The 14,484-nt window shown below is 49.7% G+C and overlaps 1 protein-coding gene and 1 non-coding gene across 2 annotated transcripts in view; both read left to right on the top strand.

Annotated features, from left to right (window-relative positions):
* Nucleotides 1–4,190, top strand: part of RNFT2 (ring finger protein, transmembrane 2) — a 71,570-nt gene extending 67,380 nt beyond the window's left edge. Inside the window, exon 11 of the mRNA XM_049788825.1 lies at nucleotides 70–4,190. Within this exon, the coding sequence (XP_049644782.1) occupies nucleotides 70–204 (135 nt within the window). The 3' untranslated portion in view covers nucleotides 205–4,190. The remainder of the gene's footprint in view (nucleotides 1–69) is intronic.
* A 5,440-nt stretch (nucleotides 4,191–9,630) lies between these two features.
* LOC126031665 (U6 spliceosomal RNA) lies at nucleotides 9,631–9,737 on the top strand. Its single transcript, XR_007503498.1, has one exon. It is a non-coding gene; the product is annotated as a U6 spliceosomal RNA (small nuclear RNA).
* Nucleotides 9,738–14,484: the final 4,747 nt, after the last annotated feature.

Here is a 14,484-nt window from a genome sequence, read left to right as displayed (position 1 = left end):
TGGGGCACAGGGGGACAGCACCCTAGCTGAGGCAGCAGGGTCAGGCAAACCCCCCTTGCTGTCCCCCAGCACGTGTTCTGCGAGGAGTGTGTGTGCCTCTGGCTGGACCGGGAGCGCACCTGCCCGCTCTGTCGCTCCGTTGCTGTGGACTCGCTGCGATGCTGGAAGGATGGAGCCACGTCCGCACATTTCCAAGTGTACTAGACAACACCCCAACTTGTGACTGCCTCCGGCCTCGCCTTCTGCCCCCCTACTCCCACTACAGCCTCTGCTCAGCTCAGTCCCTGCCCCTCTCTCCTTTCCAGAGCACAGTGAACCCTCTTCCCTCCTTCCCTCTCCTCGCCCAGACTCAAACTCAGCTGGTCACCCACCCACTTCCATCAAGGCCTCCATGTTGGTGGCCTTTCCTTCACTCATGCTGGCCTGATTCCTGAGGGTACAGCGCCCCCTCCCAAATCAGCTTCATCAAAGAGGCAGAGCTTCCAAGGCTGTGGGGGGTCCCCTCACTCCCCACTGCAATAAGGTAAGCAGCCCCCCTTCTTCGTGGTCAGCTCCTGGGCCGTAGACAGCGCCACCATCCTCCCTAGATGTCTGCTAGGAGGAGAGCTCGCCTCATTCAGACCACTGCCAGGATTTCGGGGCACAAGTGAGGCCCAGCCACGTGGCTTTTCTCAAGCTCGCAGGTGTGTTTGATGTGAGCTGCACTGAAAAAGCACATTGGGGAGTCCTGGATTTTGGACTCTGCTGCTGGGCCTGTGGACAGACACACCCCCTTTGTAATACCCCTTCCTGGGTTCTTCAGGCGTGCCTAGGACCCACTGGGCAGCGAAAAGTTGGCATCATGTTCAACCCGACTATCTCCTAGGCTCCCCATGCCCAGCTTTCATTCTCTTCTCCTCCCTTGCGTCTTCTGTCCCTTACCTAAGTCTCAGGCTTGTCAACAGCTCCCGTGGACACTGCCTCCTCCCCACCTGCAAACCCCCTCCCCCCGAGGGAACCATCAGAGCAAGAGGGACCATCTCATCTGGATTTTTCCACCTGCCACGGTGGCAGCTTGGATGGAGACAAAGGTTTTTTTTATTTTTATTTTTTTTAATCTCCAATAGCGACACAAGCAGCTTCTCCAACCAGGACACTCTACTTTGAAACTGGGGAGACAGCCCAAGTGGTTACACAAAGCCCCCTGAGTCTTTCTGGCCCCTGCCTCCCCATCTTTTATCCTCTATCAGTCCTAGGTAGGCAGTTCCCACTCTGTTCCCCCCGCTAGATTCAGGGCATAATTTCTGGGAGCCTCCAAGCCAGGCCTTTCCCCTCACACCCGTCCCACACATCCTAGCCTCATTCCCTAGTACCCAGCCGGGAAATAGGTCCCTGGCAGTCCTAGGGCAGCTTGCAAGCCCTGTTGCTATGGAGACGGCCAAGATGCTCTAATCTCACCTACCTGGAGATTCAAGTCCAAAGGGGAAGAGGAAGAAACTGCTCTGTTTTCCTCCTCCCTTGAGGAAGCACTCAAGGGAGATGTGGCAGAAGTTTCTGCAGCTGGTTTTGATCAGAGGTTTGCCTGGGCCGGCCCGTGGGTGCCCAGCCTGGGAATCAGAGAATCCATTGCTGGAAGAGCCTGCTAGTACCTGATTCTTGGTTCTGCTAAATGAAAGATGGATGGAATGGACCAGGCCTGGGGATTCGCATTTCCAGCACTTCCTAAGTTTGAGGCATCACTGTACCTCCCTGTTACTGTCTCTAGGCTCACAGACCCAAAATATTCACCACTGGAGATGGGTGAATCACACTGGAACTCACCTTCAGAGAACAAAAGTGGGTTTTGTCCGTAGCACTCGGGCTAGCCCTTGATACAAGGACAGATCTTGAACATTCTATATGTCAAGGGCCATGACTATGAGGAAAGAAAGGATGTCACACTTCGAAAGACCTGGAGAGGCAGGGCTGGTCATATGATTTTATTTATTTTATTTTATTTTGGGTTTTTGGGCCACATCCGGTGATGCTCAGGGATTACTCCTGGCTATGCCTTCAGAAATAGCTCCTGGTTTGGGGGACCATATGGGATGCCAGGGATCGAACAGAGTTTGTCCTGGGTCAGCTGTGTGCAAGGTAAATGCCCTACTGCTGTGCAATCGCTCCAGCCCTGATTTTATTTATTTTTATTCATATCCTGTTCTCTGGAAGAAAGCCCTACCTGGAAGTCTTCTTGGGAGGAGCAGTGGTTAGTGCAGGACTTCCAAAGGCCCTTCTGTAGGGCTGTCTTCATTCTTAGGGAGCAAAGAACACCCTACTCTGTTCTAGCTCATTCTTCCAGCTACCAAGATGAAGAATCCTTGGGGCTAGAGCCACACAACAGGAAGGACATTTTGCCTTGTGTGCAGCCAACCGAAGTCCGATTCCCATAGAGTCTTCTGAGCCCATCAGGAGTGATCCCCGAGCACTGCCAGGCGTGGCCCCCAAAACCAACAAACAAAAAAGTTGAAGGACTCTCGTGTCTGTGACTCACTTCTTGAGTCCCACAAATCCCTTGGACAAGGTCTTGAGAAGAATTTATCTGAGTAGGGAAAAGGATGGCTGAGAGGACACCACCGCTGGTTGGCACGATGGCTACTAAGATTCAGGGCTGGATGGAGAAAAGGTCATGTCAAGCCCAGGATGTTGTGAGGACTCAGCTGTCAATAAATGTCCCCTGTCAATGGGGATGTTTCTATGAGCCACCAGACAGAAGCTTCTATAGCACAAACGTGGAGAAGTGCTATAAGTACTGAGGGGAAGAGGGCAGTTGATGCCTGCCTTGCCTGTGTGGGTTCTGCCCAAAGGCTGGCAGGAGGAACCTGGCAGGGACAGTTCGGCAGAGGGCAGCTGTGGGGACTCTCAGGCACAGCTCACCCCAGGGTTTGTCCCACCTTATGATTCTGTCTCATCAGCCCCTGGCTGTGGGTCATGGGGCTTCTCCACCATGAACCCCCAAATCTCTGACTTGCCCAGTGCCAGCAGGGTTACAAAGGGCAGGATGGAACCTAGAACAAGAAGGGTGTGGAGAGAAGTGAGTGAGATGGCTGGTTAATTGTAGTTTGTCTCCACCCAGAATATTGGGGCTGATTCTAGAAAATTTAGCATGGTCAAAGATTAGGATGATGGATGATTTACATGTCATAGGTGATACACATGTAATAGATGATTTACATGTGAATGGCCATGCAGGAGCAATGTATCTTAGAGTAGATCATGTGCTTTGCATACATGAGGCCCTTGGTTCAAACCCTACACTATGTGCTCCCTTGAGCATGGACAGGTGTGGGTCTCATGGGAAAACCTTGAGTTGTTTGTTGGGGCTCAAGCAATAGTACAGCAGGAAAGGCACCTGCTTTGCACACAGCTGACTCGGGTTCAATCCCTGCTATCACATATTTGTTCACAGAGCACCACCAGGAGTGATTCCTGAGTGTAGAGCTTGGAGTAGCACTGAGCTACTGGTGTGTGACTCTAAAAACCTAGATCAGAGCATAGGATAATGGGAGAGCACTTGCCTTGCATGCAATTGACCCAGATTCAATCCCCAACATCCCATATGGTTCCCTGCGCACTACCAGAAAGAATTCCTGAGTACAGAGCCAGAAGTAACCCTTAGGCATTATTGAGTGTGACCCAAATATCAAAAGAAAAAGAAACTTGAGTTATTGGTAGTGTTGGGTATTTTTTGAGGGGTAGGTCACACATTGTTACAGTTGGTACTCAGGTCAGGGGGAGACTATGCACTGGGGGGTTAGGGCCACACAAGGCTGTGCTTAGGTGTTACTCCTGGCTTTGCACTCAGAAATTACTCCCAGAAGGCTTGGGGGATCATATGGGATGCCAGGGATCAAATCCGGGTCCTTCCTGGGTCAGCAGTGTACAAGGTAAACACCCTACTGCTGTGCTATCATTCCAGCCCAAGACCCAGAACTTTTGGGTCTTTTCCCTCTTGTTGCCCAGTCCCTGGGGTGGAAGTAAGGATGTTTTCAGGGAGATAACAGAGAAGGGAGGTTAGTACCCTGCTTTCGGCTTTGGGCACAGTTGTGGGGTACAGCCAGGCCCCTCCCCCACATCTTTGGGGTGCAGCCTTTCTGAAGGGAAGAAAAACACAGAGGCCTTTGTCTGGAAGTGCACAGCCGTTTTTTAATAAAGTCATTACAAATATGTACAAAGCGTCTCCAAGGTATGAAATTCCTCTTACAAAACAGCACAACAAACCAGCAGGGAAGTCCTGGAACAGAAGGGCCCCAAGCTCGTGGGGCCAGAGGCCTCACCCCAGCTCCAGACAACCCCACACCCCTTCTTTCCCTTCCATGCACACAAGCTCCTGAGCACTTATAGTCCTTAGGAGCGGGGAGACTTGGGGTACCAAAAACAGAGAGGGACAGAAGGGGAGGTGAAAAGACGTCCCCTGTCCTAGGAAAGAAATAAGCCAGATGGGCCCTGCCCACAAACTCCAGGCTTCCAGAGACCCAATGGGTCCAATATATTAAATCCTCAAGTAAAACATCCTTTGGGGGCCTCCTTGGAGAGCTCCCAAATGCCACAGTCTATACAGTCACCCTCAGCTGCCCCCCTTACCCCTTCTGGAGCCTGGGTGGGCACAGACCCTGAATCTGGTGCTCGAGAGCCTCTGGGGAGCAAACCTGGGTGTGGGGAACCCCAAAGCTCAGCACAGCTGTTTCCCTGCACTGGTCTCAGTCTCCCTGGAGTGACCTCCTAGGGAAAGGGGAAGAAGCATCACCCCCATTTTACAGAGGAGCCCCTAAAGGAGAGTGTGCTCAGGAACAGAGCTAAGGAACACCCAAAACCAGCCACTACTGGGCGAAGCAGCAAAAGAAGGTGTTTTCTGTCCTGGTTGCTTTTCACCCCTATCCCAGAGGGAGACACCCAGAAAACACTAGAGCGTCTGCCAGCACTGCTTGGGGTCCCAGCTAATCTGTGAACTAGCCTGGTACAAGAGCCCTGGGAGATTGCCAGGGCAAGCAGGGCACCCCTCCAGGACCAGTGAGAAAGTGGTCATTTGCCACTTGGCATTTGATGGGTGCCAGCAAGATAGACTGTTGAGTGAGTGAATGAGTGTTTAAAAAATATTTTTTTTATAAAAAACAAAAACAAAAACAAACTTTTGCTTTCAGCTTTAAAATGACACTTTGACCTTCACACGGTCCCTCCTTGAGTTCTCAGGACACTAGTTCAGGGGGATGGGTCCTTCCCACACTTCCCTTGTCCCCTCTTCATCAGCTTCTGATTAGATCCAAGGAGACTTAAAAGAACATTCAGAAAAAGGTCTAGTCTCCATAGAGAAAAACAAGACATGAGTCCCGGTCATTGCTGTTCCTAGTATCAGCTGGACACCAAAAGAAAAAGTCCCCAGGGAGAACCAGTGTCCCCAAAAGACCCCTTGTATGCCACCTGAGGGGTCTCCCTGCCAGTGTCCTGGTGAGGGCAAGGGACAATTTGCAGCAGACAGAGCATTAAAAGGCTGAGATCAGCTACATAAACGAAGAAATTAGTCACAGCCCCATGCTCTGGGACAATATTGCTTACGTCACCCCTGTCCTCATCAAAACAGAAAGGAATTTAAAAACGAGACCACTGGGAGACAGAAAAAGAGGTTTCCAGTGTCCCCCAGTAGATAAAAAAAACAATGGGGGCAGCTTCCAGGGCCCATTTTGGGGTCAGGACCATGGACAGTGGCCCAAGGGGGAGGGAGGCAAATGGAGTCCCCCCACCCCCAGAAACCTGTCACTGCAGCTACTATGGTTCCAAAAGGGATGTGAAGGGAAACCCAGGATTGGAAAAGGGGAGACAGATGTTAGGCGCTTGTGGGGAGCAGGGGAATGGGTAGGGATAGGGGAGAGAAGCTTCCAGAAGGGCCTGGATTGGATCTGGAATGCAGAAGTCTCAAGAGGCCCCCTGTGGCTCCTTGGATTCTTGCACACACACACACACACACACACACACACACACACACACACACACACACACACTACCCTGCAAAAAACAAGTGGGACCTTCCTCTGCTCTTCAAATTTTTATGCAGCTATCTAAATGATGATCTCAGAGGCGGCCCCTCAGAGTCTGCATTGTGCACACACACACACACACACACACAACATACTCTGCTGTCTGTCGATACCCGATATGAGGTCTTTTTAAAATTTATTTCAAAGCCTCTCTCTCTCTCTCTCTCTCTCTCTCTCTCTCTCTCTCTCTCTCTCTCTCTCTCTCTCTTCACAGATGCTCTGCAGAGAAGCTAATCAAAATCAATGACTCCTTGGCAGCCAGAGGGAAAGAAAAGGGGGGCGGGCAGGAGGGAGAGATGGTGCCAGCCCTTTGCACACTCTGGAAATATGTTTTTTTTTTAAATCAACAAAACCCAAACCCCACCCCCCCTTTCCCCGCTCATGCAATCCAAGTAATGCATTGGGCGAGAGAGTGGGGCTCGTCCATTCCTCTGTTTCCTCCTACAAATGCCCCTCAAGAAGTCACATCTCGTATAAAAGCAAGCCTTAAAAACAAACCCCTTGTCAAAAAATCGGGGCGGTCGAGAAGTGCACTCCAGTGAAGGGTGTGCAAGAAAAAGTCAGGATTCGATAAATACAGGGTTTCTATGAAAACAAGAGAATTATGTACAAGGGACTTGGCTGGAAAGCTCCATCAGGAGGCTACAAACGCCTTTCCTCTGGCTTCTTAGAAATTAAAAGGACCCGAAAACACCGGACACCCCCTCTCCACCCACTACCTAGGAGACTACAGAGGGACTGTCATGTGGAAGCTGAGAGATGGTTGCATACGTCTACAGCCCCAGAAAAAGTCCTCCCTGGGAAATGGGGTGAGCCAGGAAGATGCTAATGTCTGGCTAGGAAAGAAACTAGGAGCTCAGAGCCTTTGGGTTCACTTGCTTCCCCCACCCTGTAGCTTCCTTCTTACCCCTCCCTGTAAACAGAAATGGGGTGGAAGGAGAGTCAGGTCTGTATAAACACGCTTTTTCTTTTCCCCTCTTGGAGGTTCCAAGTGGTGGAGCTGCCCTCACCTCCATCCCTACTGGAATTAATTCGCCTTTCAAGGATGATTTGGGAAAACAAAAGACGAGGATTTATGTTTATTTTTGGGAGGAAACAAATAAGATAGATGGGCTGGAATTCCAAGGGAATTTCCAACAGAACCTCTGAGGCTGATTCCCTTTCAGCTCCCAGTCAGCCTCAGTAACAGCTTACCCATACCTGGCCTCTTTAAACTGGGGGCTGGGGGCTTATATCAGAAGAGCCCCCCATCCATTTTTGGGGGCCTAGGGGTTCCCTGCAAATCCAGCCTTGTAGACTGACTGCCAGCACCTGAAACCCAAGCCTCAGTCTCTCAGTTTTGTTTTGTTTTTTTTTTTGGTTTTTGATTTTTGGGCCACACCCAGTGACGCTCAGGGGTTACACCCCTGGCTATGAGCTCAGAAATCGCACCTGGCTTGGGGGACCATATGGGACGCCCGGGGATCGAACCTAGGTCCGTCCTAGGCTAGCGCAGGCAAGGCAGACACCTTACCTCTAGCGCCATCACACCGGCCCCAGTCTCTCAGTTTTGAACACAGCAATTAGTAAAAAACCCTGAACAGAGGAATAATACCTGTTTGTGTTGGATTTATTTTTAAATGAAAGTCAAAGGATAATAATAATAATAATAATCCTTCCTCCCTGAAGAGTCTTTGCAGCCAAGTCTCAGTCCAGCACACATTTTTTTAGCCCTTCTAGAAACTTCTGAAAATAGTCATTTATCCTGGAATAAAAGAATCGGACCCTCTTGTCAGACAGTGAGTTGCTGGTGCATTTCATTTCAATGACCCTTCCCTCCCCCAGCGTACCTTTGCTTATAAATCACCCTGGACTCAAACATAGCTGTTTCTTTCTTTTTTTGGGGGGGGCACACCCATTTGGTACTCAGGGGTTACTCCTGGCTAAGCACTCAGAAATTGCCCCTGGCTTGGGGGAACCATATGGGATGCCGGGGGATCGAACCGCGGTCCGTTCCGTGGCTAGCACTTGCAAGGCAGACACCTTACCTCTAGCGCCACCTCACCAGACCAACATAGCTGTTTCTGGGCTCTTTAATCAAGAAACCCCAAGCCCTGAAATTCCCGTAGGATGTAAGGGAAGTGTTCGGCTGAGTGCCAGGATATGCCTGCAGGGGAGAAAAGTCTCACTAAAAATCAACCTTCAGTGCTCCTCCCTCCCCAGACCCAAGATTCTTCCATATATTAAAAAAACAAACAAACCAACAAACAAAAAACATTCTTGGCTATTTGTCATTCCCACCTCCTTAAAGAACGAGATTCTCAAGTGGCACTTTTGCAACTTGCCCCTTCAAAAAAAGACCCAGAAAATATAATAATTAGAAAGAACAAAATCCAAATCTCGTCCCTGGCTGGCAGATCTGGCCAGCAGCAATACCAGCGAGAACACACTTAGCACCAGCAATTGTGAGAGAAGCACCAGAAACAAGAATTCGGCAGGAACCAAAGATCCCATTCGTGATGAGGCCTTGGGACCAGCTAGCTATAGAGGCAGATGCAAAGATACAGAGGCAGGATGGGGCCAGAGGTTTAGAACAAGGATGGCGGTATGGGTGCCCCTCATTCCCAATCCTCTTGCATCTTACTCGCTTTTTATCTCTTCTTTTTGCCTTTTGCCATTTCACCTGTTATTCCACCAGCTTCCCTCCCCAGGTGGCGGGTGGGCTGTGACACTCAAACCCACCAGTCTTTGCAAATTCACCAGGTACATCTGTGAGGTGAGAGGGAGGCAGTTGTCTGCCTATCTGTCTCCCAGAGCCCCGGACAGGCAAGAGTCCCAGTTCACGTCAGAAGGTGCAGACAAAGGGAGGGGACGCGTCCTCGACAAGGCATGCACTGAGAAGTAATATTCATATTTTTATATATAGAGAGAGCTGTAAGTAATAGCATCAGGGTGTCTGTTTCTGTAGCTGGGTATCCAAAAGGCTCCCCCAGTCCCATTCCACCTCTTCTACCATCGCTCCAGGCGCTTGAGTCTCCTCTACTTCCTCCTCCAAGTGCCAACCATCACGGGCCTTTCAGCTCTGGGCTCCCCCTCAGGAAAATGGGAACCAGCTTTCTCCAAGGGCACAGGGGGGTTCCCCAACCTGCAGAAAGAAGGTGTGAGATGTCAGTCGGCAGCAATACCTGGGACCTCTTGCTGGGTGGGGGGGAGGCGTGTCCTCCTCCTTCCCCATCTGTGGGGGAGAGGAGCACTGTTAGACTGATGCTCTGATTTGGGAGGAAATTAAACCCCCCCCACTTTTGCCATAGAGCAAGTCTCCCCAGAATATGCACACATGCACTCTCTGTTTCATGGCCCAGCTTTTTGCATAAACATTTTCTGTGATTAAAAATCTTGGGGCCGGAGAGATAGCACAGCGGCATTTGCCTTGCAAGCAGCCGATCCAGGACCTAAGGTGGTTGGTTTGAATCCCTGTGTCCCATATGGTCCCCCATGCCTGCCAGGAGCTATTTCTGAGCAGATAGCCAGGAGTAACCCCTGAGCACCGCTGGATGTGGATCCCCCCCAAAAAAAACAAAAACAAAAATAAAAATCTGGGATAGTGCTCTCTTCAGCAGCACATATACTAAAATTGGAACGATACAGAGAAGATTACCATGGCCCCTGCGCAAGAATGACACACAAATTCGTGAAGCGTTCCATATTAAAAAAAAAAAATCTGGGATAGTGGAGCCGAAGAGATAGCATGGAGGTAAGGCTTTTGCCTTTCATGAAGAAGGTCATCGGTTCAAATCCCGGCATCCCATATGATCCCCCGAGCCTGCCAGGAGCGATCTCTGAGCGTAGAGCCAGGAGGAACCCCTGAGCGATGCCGGGTGTGATCCAAAACAAACAAACAAACAAATAAACAAACAAAAATCTGGGATAGTAGAGAGTAGAGCAGGTAGGGTTCTTGTTTTGCATATAGTAGACCTGGGTTTGCTCCTCAGTTTGCTCCATATGGTGCCCTGAACACCCTCCCAGGAGTGATTCTTGAGCACAGAGCTAGGAGTAAGCCCTGAGCATTACCAGGTGTGGCCCAAAAAAAGAAGGAAGGAAGGAAGGAAGGAAGGAAGGAAGGAAGGAAGGAAGGAAGGAAGGAAGGAAGGAAGGAAGGAAGGAAGGAAGGAAGGAAGGAAGGAAGAGACAAGAGAAAGGAGAGATCAGAGAGATAGCACAGGGGCTTAAGCACTTGCCTTGCCTATGATTGACATTGGTATTTCTAGCACTAAATATGGTGCTAGGATCCAGAGCATTAGCACAGTGGTAAGGCATTTACAGGACAAACCCAGGTTCGAATCCTGGCATCCCATATGGTCCCCTGAGCCTGCCAGGAGTGACTTCTTAGCACAGAGCCAGGAGTAACTCCTGAGCAGCGCTGGGTGTGACCCAAAAGCAAAACAAAACAAAAACTAATGGTTCCAGAAGCACTGCCCAGAGTCACTCTTGAGCACAGAGCCAGGAGTAGCCCCTTAGCCAGGGATGCCTCATCCTTCTGTCCACCCAAAACAGAGAACTACTCTCCACTCCCCTCTAAGGCTCCCCAGAATCAGGAGAAAGACCTTCATCTCAAGTTGCATCATTCAAGATTCAAGACAAACTTACAGGACAGTTTCTGCATTCATTCACTCATTCACTCATTCATTTATTCACTCACTCACTCACTCATTCATTGCCAAACACAATCAAGTTATAAGCCCTAACTGGCCTTTATGGTGTTTAGTAGCCCATAGAGGACACAGGGAAGAATTGGTGACAGTGTAGTGTGACAATGTAGTGTGGGAATCACCTGGAGGCTCCTGACCACTGTTACAGGAGCAGGACAACCCTGAACACTTCAGAACCCAAGCAACACTGCAGCCTCAGATACTCACATCGAATCAATGATGAGCCCCACCTCCCAAGTCTATGGAGCACTGTTCAAGAGAGTCTCTCTCCTGAAAAAGGAGACAAGGCTTTCGATCTGAGACAGAAAGTCTCAGATACTGTGCCTGGGAACTGGGGGGACCGGATGGAGAAGAGTTGGGGGACTATGAAGGAATTGGGAGGTGTCAAGAGCTCTGGGTGAAAAAAAAAAGAGCTCTGGGTGGCTTGAGGACTCTGGAATTCATTGTCTTGAGACATTGTTTATTTTTGGTGCAGTAAATAACTTGGGGGCCTTGGGGATGCATCTGATGGAAGGAGGGGGGCTCTGTGGCTTCAGAAAGAGAAAGAGGAGGGGCCGGAGAGACAGCATGGAGGTAGGGCATTTGCCTTGCATGTAGAAGGACAGTGGTTTGAATCCTGGCATCCCATATGATCCCCTGAGCCCGGTAGGAGTGATTTCTGAGCACAGAGCCAGGAGTAACCTATGAGTGCTGCCGGGTGTGACCCAAAAACCAAAAAAAAAAAGAAAAGAAAAGAAAAAGGAAGGAAGGGGGCCGGGCGGTGGCGCTGGAGGTAAGGTGCCTGCCTTACCTGCGCTAGCCTAGGAGACGGACCGCGGTTCGATCCCCCGGCGTCCCATATGGTCCCCCAAGCCAGGAGCGACTTCTGAGCGCATAGCCAGGAGTAACCCCTGAGCGTTACCGGGTGTGGCCCAAAAACCAAAAAAAAAAACAAAAAAAATAAAAAAAAAGAAAAAGGAAGGAAGCAAGGAAGGAGAGAGACACAGAAACAGAAAGAACGAAAGAAAGAAAGAAAGAAAGAAAGAAAGAAAGAAAGAAAGAAAGAAAGAAAGAAAGAGAAAGAAAGAAAGAAAGAAAGAAAGAAAGAAAGAAAGAAGGAAGGAAGGAAGGAAGGAAGGAAGGAAGGAAGGAAGGAAGGAAGGAAGGAAGGAAGGAAGGAAGAAAGAAAGAAAGAAAGAAAGAAAGAAGAAAGAAAGAAAGAAAGAAAGAAAGAAAGAAAGAAAGAAAGAAAGAAAGAAGAAAGAAAGAAAGAAAGAAAGAAAGAAAGAAAGAAAGAGAAAAAAGAAAAGGAGGAAGGAGAGAGAAAGAAAGAAAGAGAAAGGAAGGAAGGAAGGAGAGAGAAAGAAAGAAAGAAAGAAAGACAGAAAGAAAGGAAGGAAGGAAGGAAGGAAGGAAGGAAGGAAGGAAGGAAGGAAGGAAGAGAAGAAGGAAGGAAGGAAGGAAGGAGAAAGGAAGGAAGGGAGGGAGGGAGGGAGGAAGGAAGGAGAGGAGAAGAGAAGGAAAAAGGGGAAGTGGAAGAACAGGAAGAGAGGCAAATGGAGGGTGAGAGGGAAAGGCAGTGGGGAGATGACAAGGCAAGACAAGAGGAAGCCTTGAGGAGTGGAGGGGATGTGGGGGGAATGTCGGGGGTCCAGCAGGACTTGGGGTCCCTTGTGTTTTGAGCACAAGCAGGAGCTGCAGGGGAGCAGAGGAGAAGAAACTTTTTCACTCTAGGCAGATGCAAGAGGCCCGTATTTAATTCCTGGCACTGCATGACATCCCAGGAATGACCCTATGCACTGAGCCAGGAGTCACCTCTAAGCACTGCAAGGTGTAGTGTGCCTCAAAATAAAAACAACCACATTCCCCTGTGAGCCGTACACTGTCCCCCATGGGGCTCACAGACCCCCAGGACCAAGTCCAGACACTGTTTCCAACATGCTTCCCCACACAAGACTATGATGGACAGAGGGGTCAGATCTTGATGCCTGTTGGCACACACACACACACAGAGTGTCCAGGCTGACTGTGGTCCAGCAACTGACACATTTCCTCTAGCCTTCCCCTGCAGGACAAGGCGACCAACCACCCCACTGTTCATCATGGAACTTACTAAATTCTCTTGGGACTTGTTGGGGCTGTTGTTATTTTTTTATTGTTTGTTTTTATTTGGGGAACACGCCTGACTCTGTGCTCACTACTGGCCCTGTGCTCAGGGAGCACTTCTGTGGGGCTTGAAAAACCATATGGGGTACTGAGAATTGAATCTGGACCAGCCATATGCAAGGCAAACACCCTACCCACTGATCTATCCTTCTGGCCCTTTTTGTTGTTTATTTTATTTTATTTTACAAACAAAGGCAATGCCTGGAGCCCTTCTCTGGACTTCAGGGGAACTTGTGGTGGTCTCAGGGTGTGTTTGATGAGACAGGCATGCACTCTGACTCCTGAGATGTCTCCCCAGCCCCTCTGATTTGGCCCATTTGGGGGTGCTCTCTGGCTTTTGACAGCTTAAAGGAAATAAACCCTAAAGACACTAGGTCATCATTTTCTATAGCCATCTCCTCCAAGAGCCTATGGAGTCTGGATGGGAGAGATGGTATGTTTTTATTTTATTTCATTCCATATGTTTCATGAATTAAATCAGTCAAGTCAGACCTTTCTGGGGTGTAAGTCAAAGATCTTACAGGGGCCGGAGCAATAGCACATTAGTAGGGCATTTGCCTTGCAATACAGCTGACATGAAACAGATTTGGGTTTAATCCCTGTCATCCCATATGGTCCCCAAGCCTGCCAGGAGCAATTTCTGAGCACATAGCTAAGAGTACCACATCTGGGTGTGGCTCAAAAACAAAGCAAAACAGAAACAAAGACCTCTACAGCCCTCCTGGTCCCTCCCCTCCTGTCCCTGAGGGACAGACACCCCAGTGGAACAGGTGAGGGGACATTCAGAGTCACCAACAACTGGATTGATGACTGGCTCAGTCTGAGTGGATGAAAATCACCACACGGAAACCCAAAAATTCTCCCTTGGTTTCTACTTTGGGGGTCATCCAGCAGCATCACTGCCTGCACCTCATTTAGAGGAGGAAGGTCAGGACAGAGAGGGGACAGAGGGACAGTAGGGAAGGGTGTTTGCACTTGAGTGACAGCAACCTGCAGCAGTTTTGTACATCAAACCATAAATGTGAATGCCACTGTAACAAGGTGACTTAAGTTAGGTATCAGTTAATTTGGGGGGGGGGTTGGTTTGATTTTGGGGGCCACACAGAGGAAGTGCTTGGAGCTTACTTCTGTTTCTACACTCAAGAATCACTCCTGAATTCCAGCACCACAAACGTGTGCCTAAGCACAGCCAAGAGTGATCCCAGAGACCCCTGAGCACTGCCAGGAATGATCCCTGAGTACAGCAGAGCGTGGCCCCCCTCCCCCTGCCTGGCCCCCCAGAGTGAGCCATTGCACAACAGTTAAGAATCCATTGGCCTGGGCCTGCAGAGATAGCACAGCGGTGTTTGCCTTGCAAGCAGCCGATCCAGGACCAAAGGTGGTTGGTTCGAATCCGGGTGTCCCATATGGTCCCCCATGCCTGCCAGGAGTGATTTCTTAGCAGACAGCCAGGAGTAACCCCTGAGCACCGCCGGGTGTGACCCAAAAATCAAAAAAAAAAAAAGAAATCCTTCAAGGGATAGAGTGATAGCATAGTGAATAGGGTGTTTTCCTTGCACATGGTCAACCTGGGTTTAGTCCTTGGCCCCTATATTGGGTCTCCC

This window comes from Suncus etruscus, chromosome 15 (assembly GCF_024139225.1).
Source record: "Suncus etruscus isolate mSunEtr1 chromosome 15, mSunEtr1.pri.cur, whole genome shotgun sequence".
Taxonomy (NCBI): domain Eukaryota; kingdom Metazoa; phylum Chordata; class Mammalia; order Eulipotyphla; family Soricidae; genus Suncus; species Suncus etruscus.
This window is presented reverse-complemented; position numbering and strand designations above follow the sequence as displayed.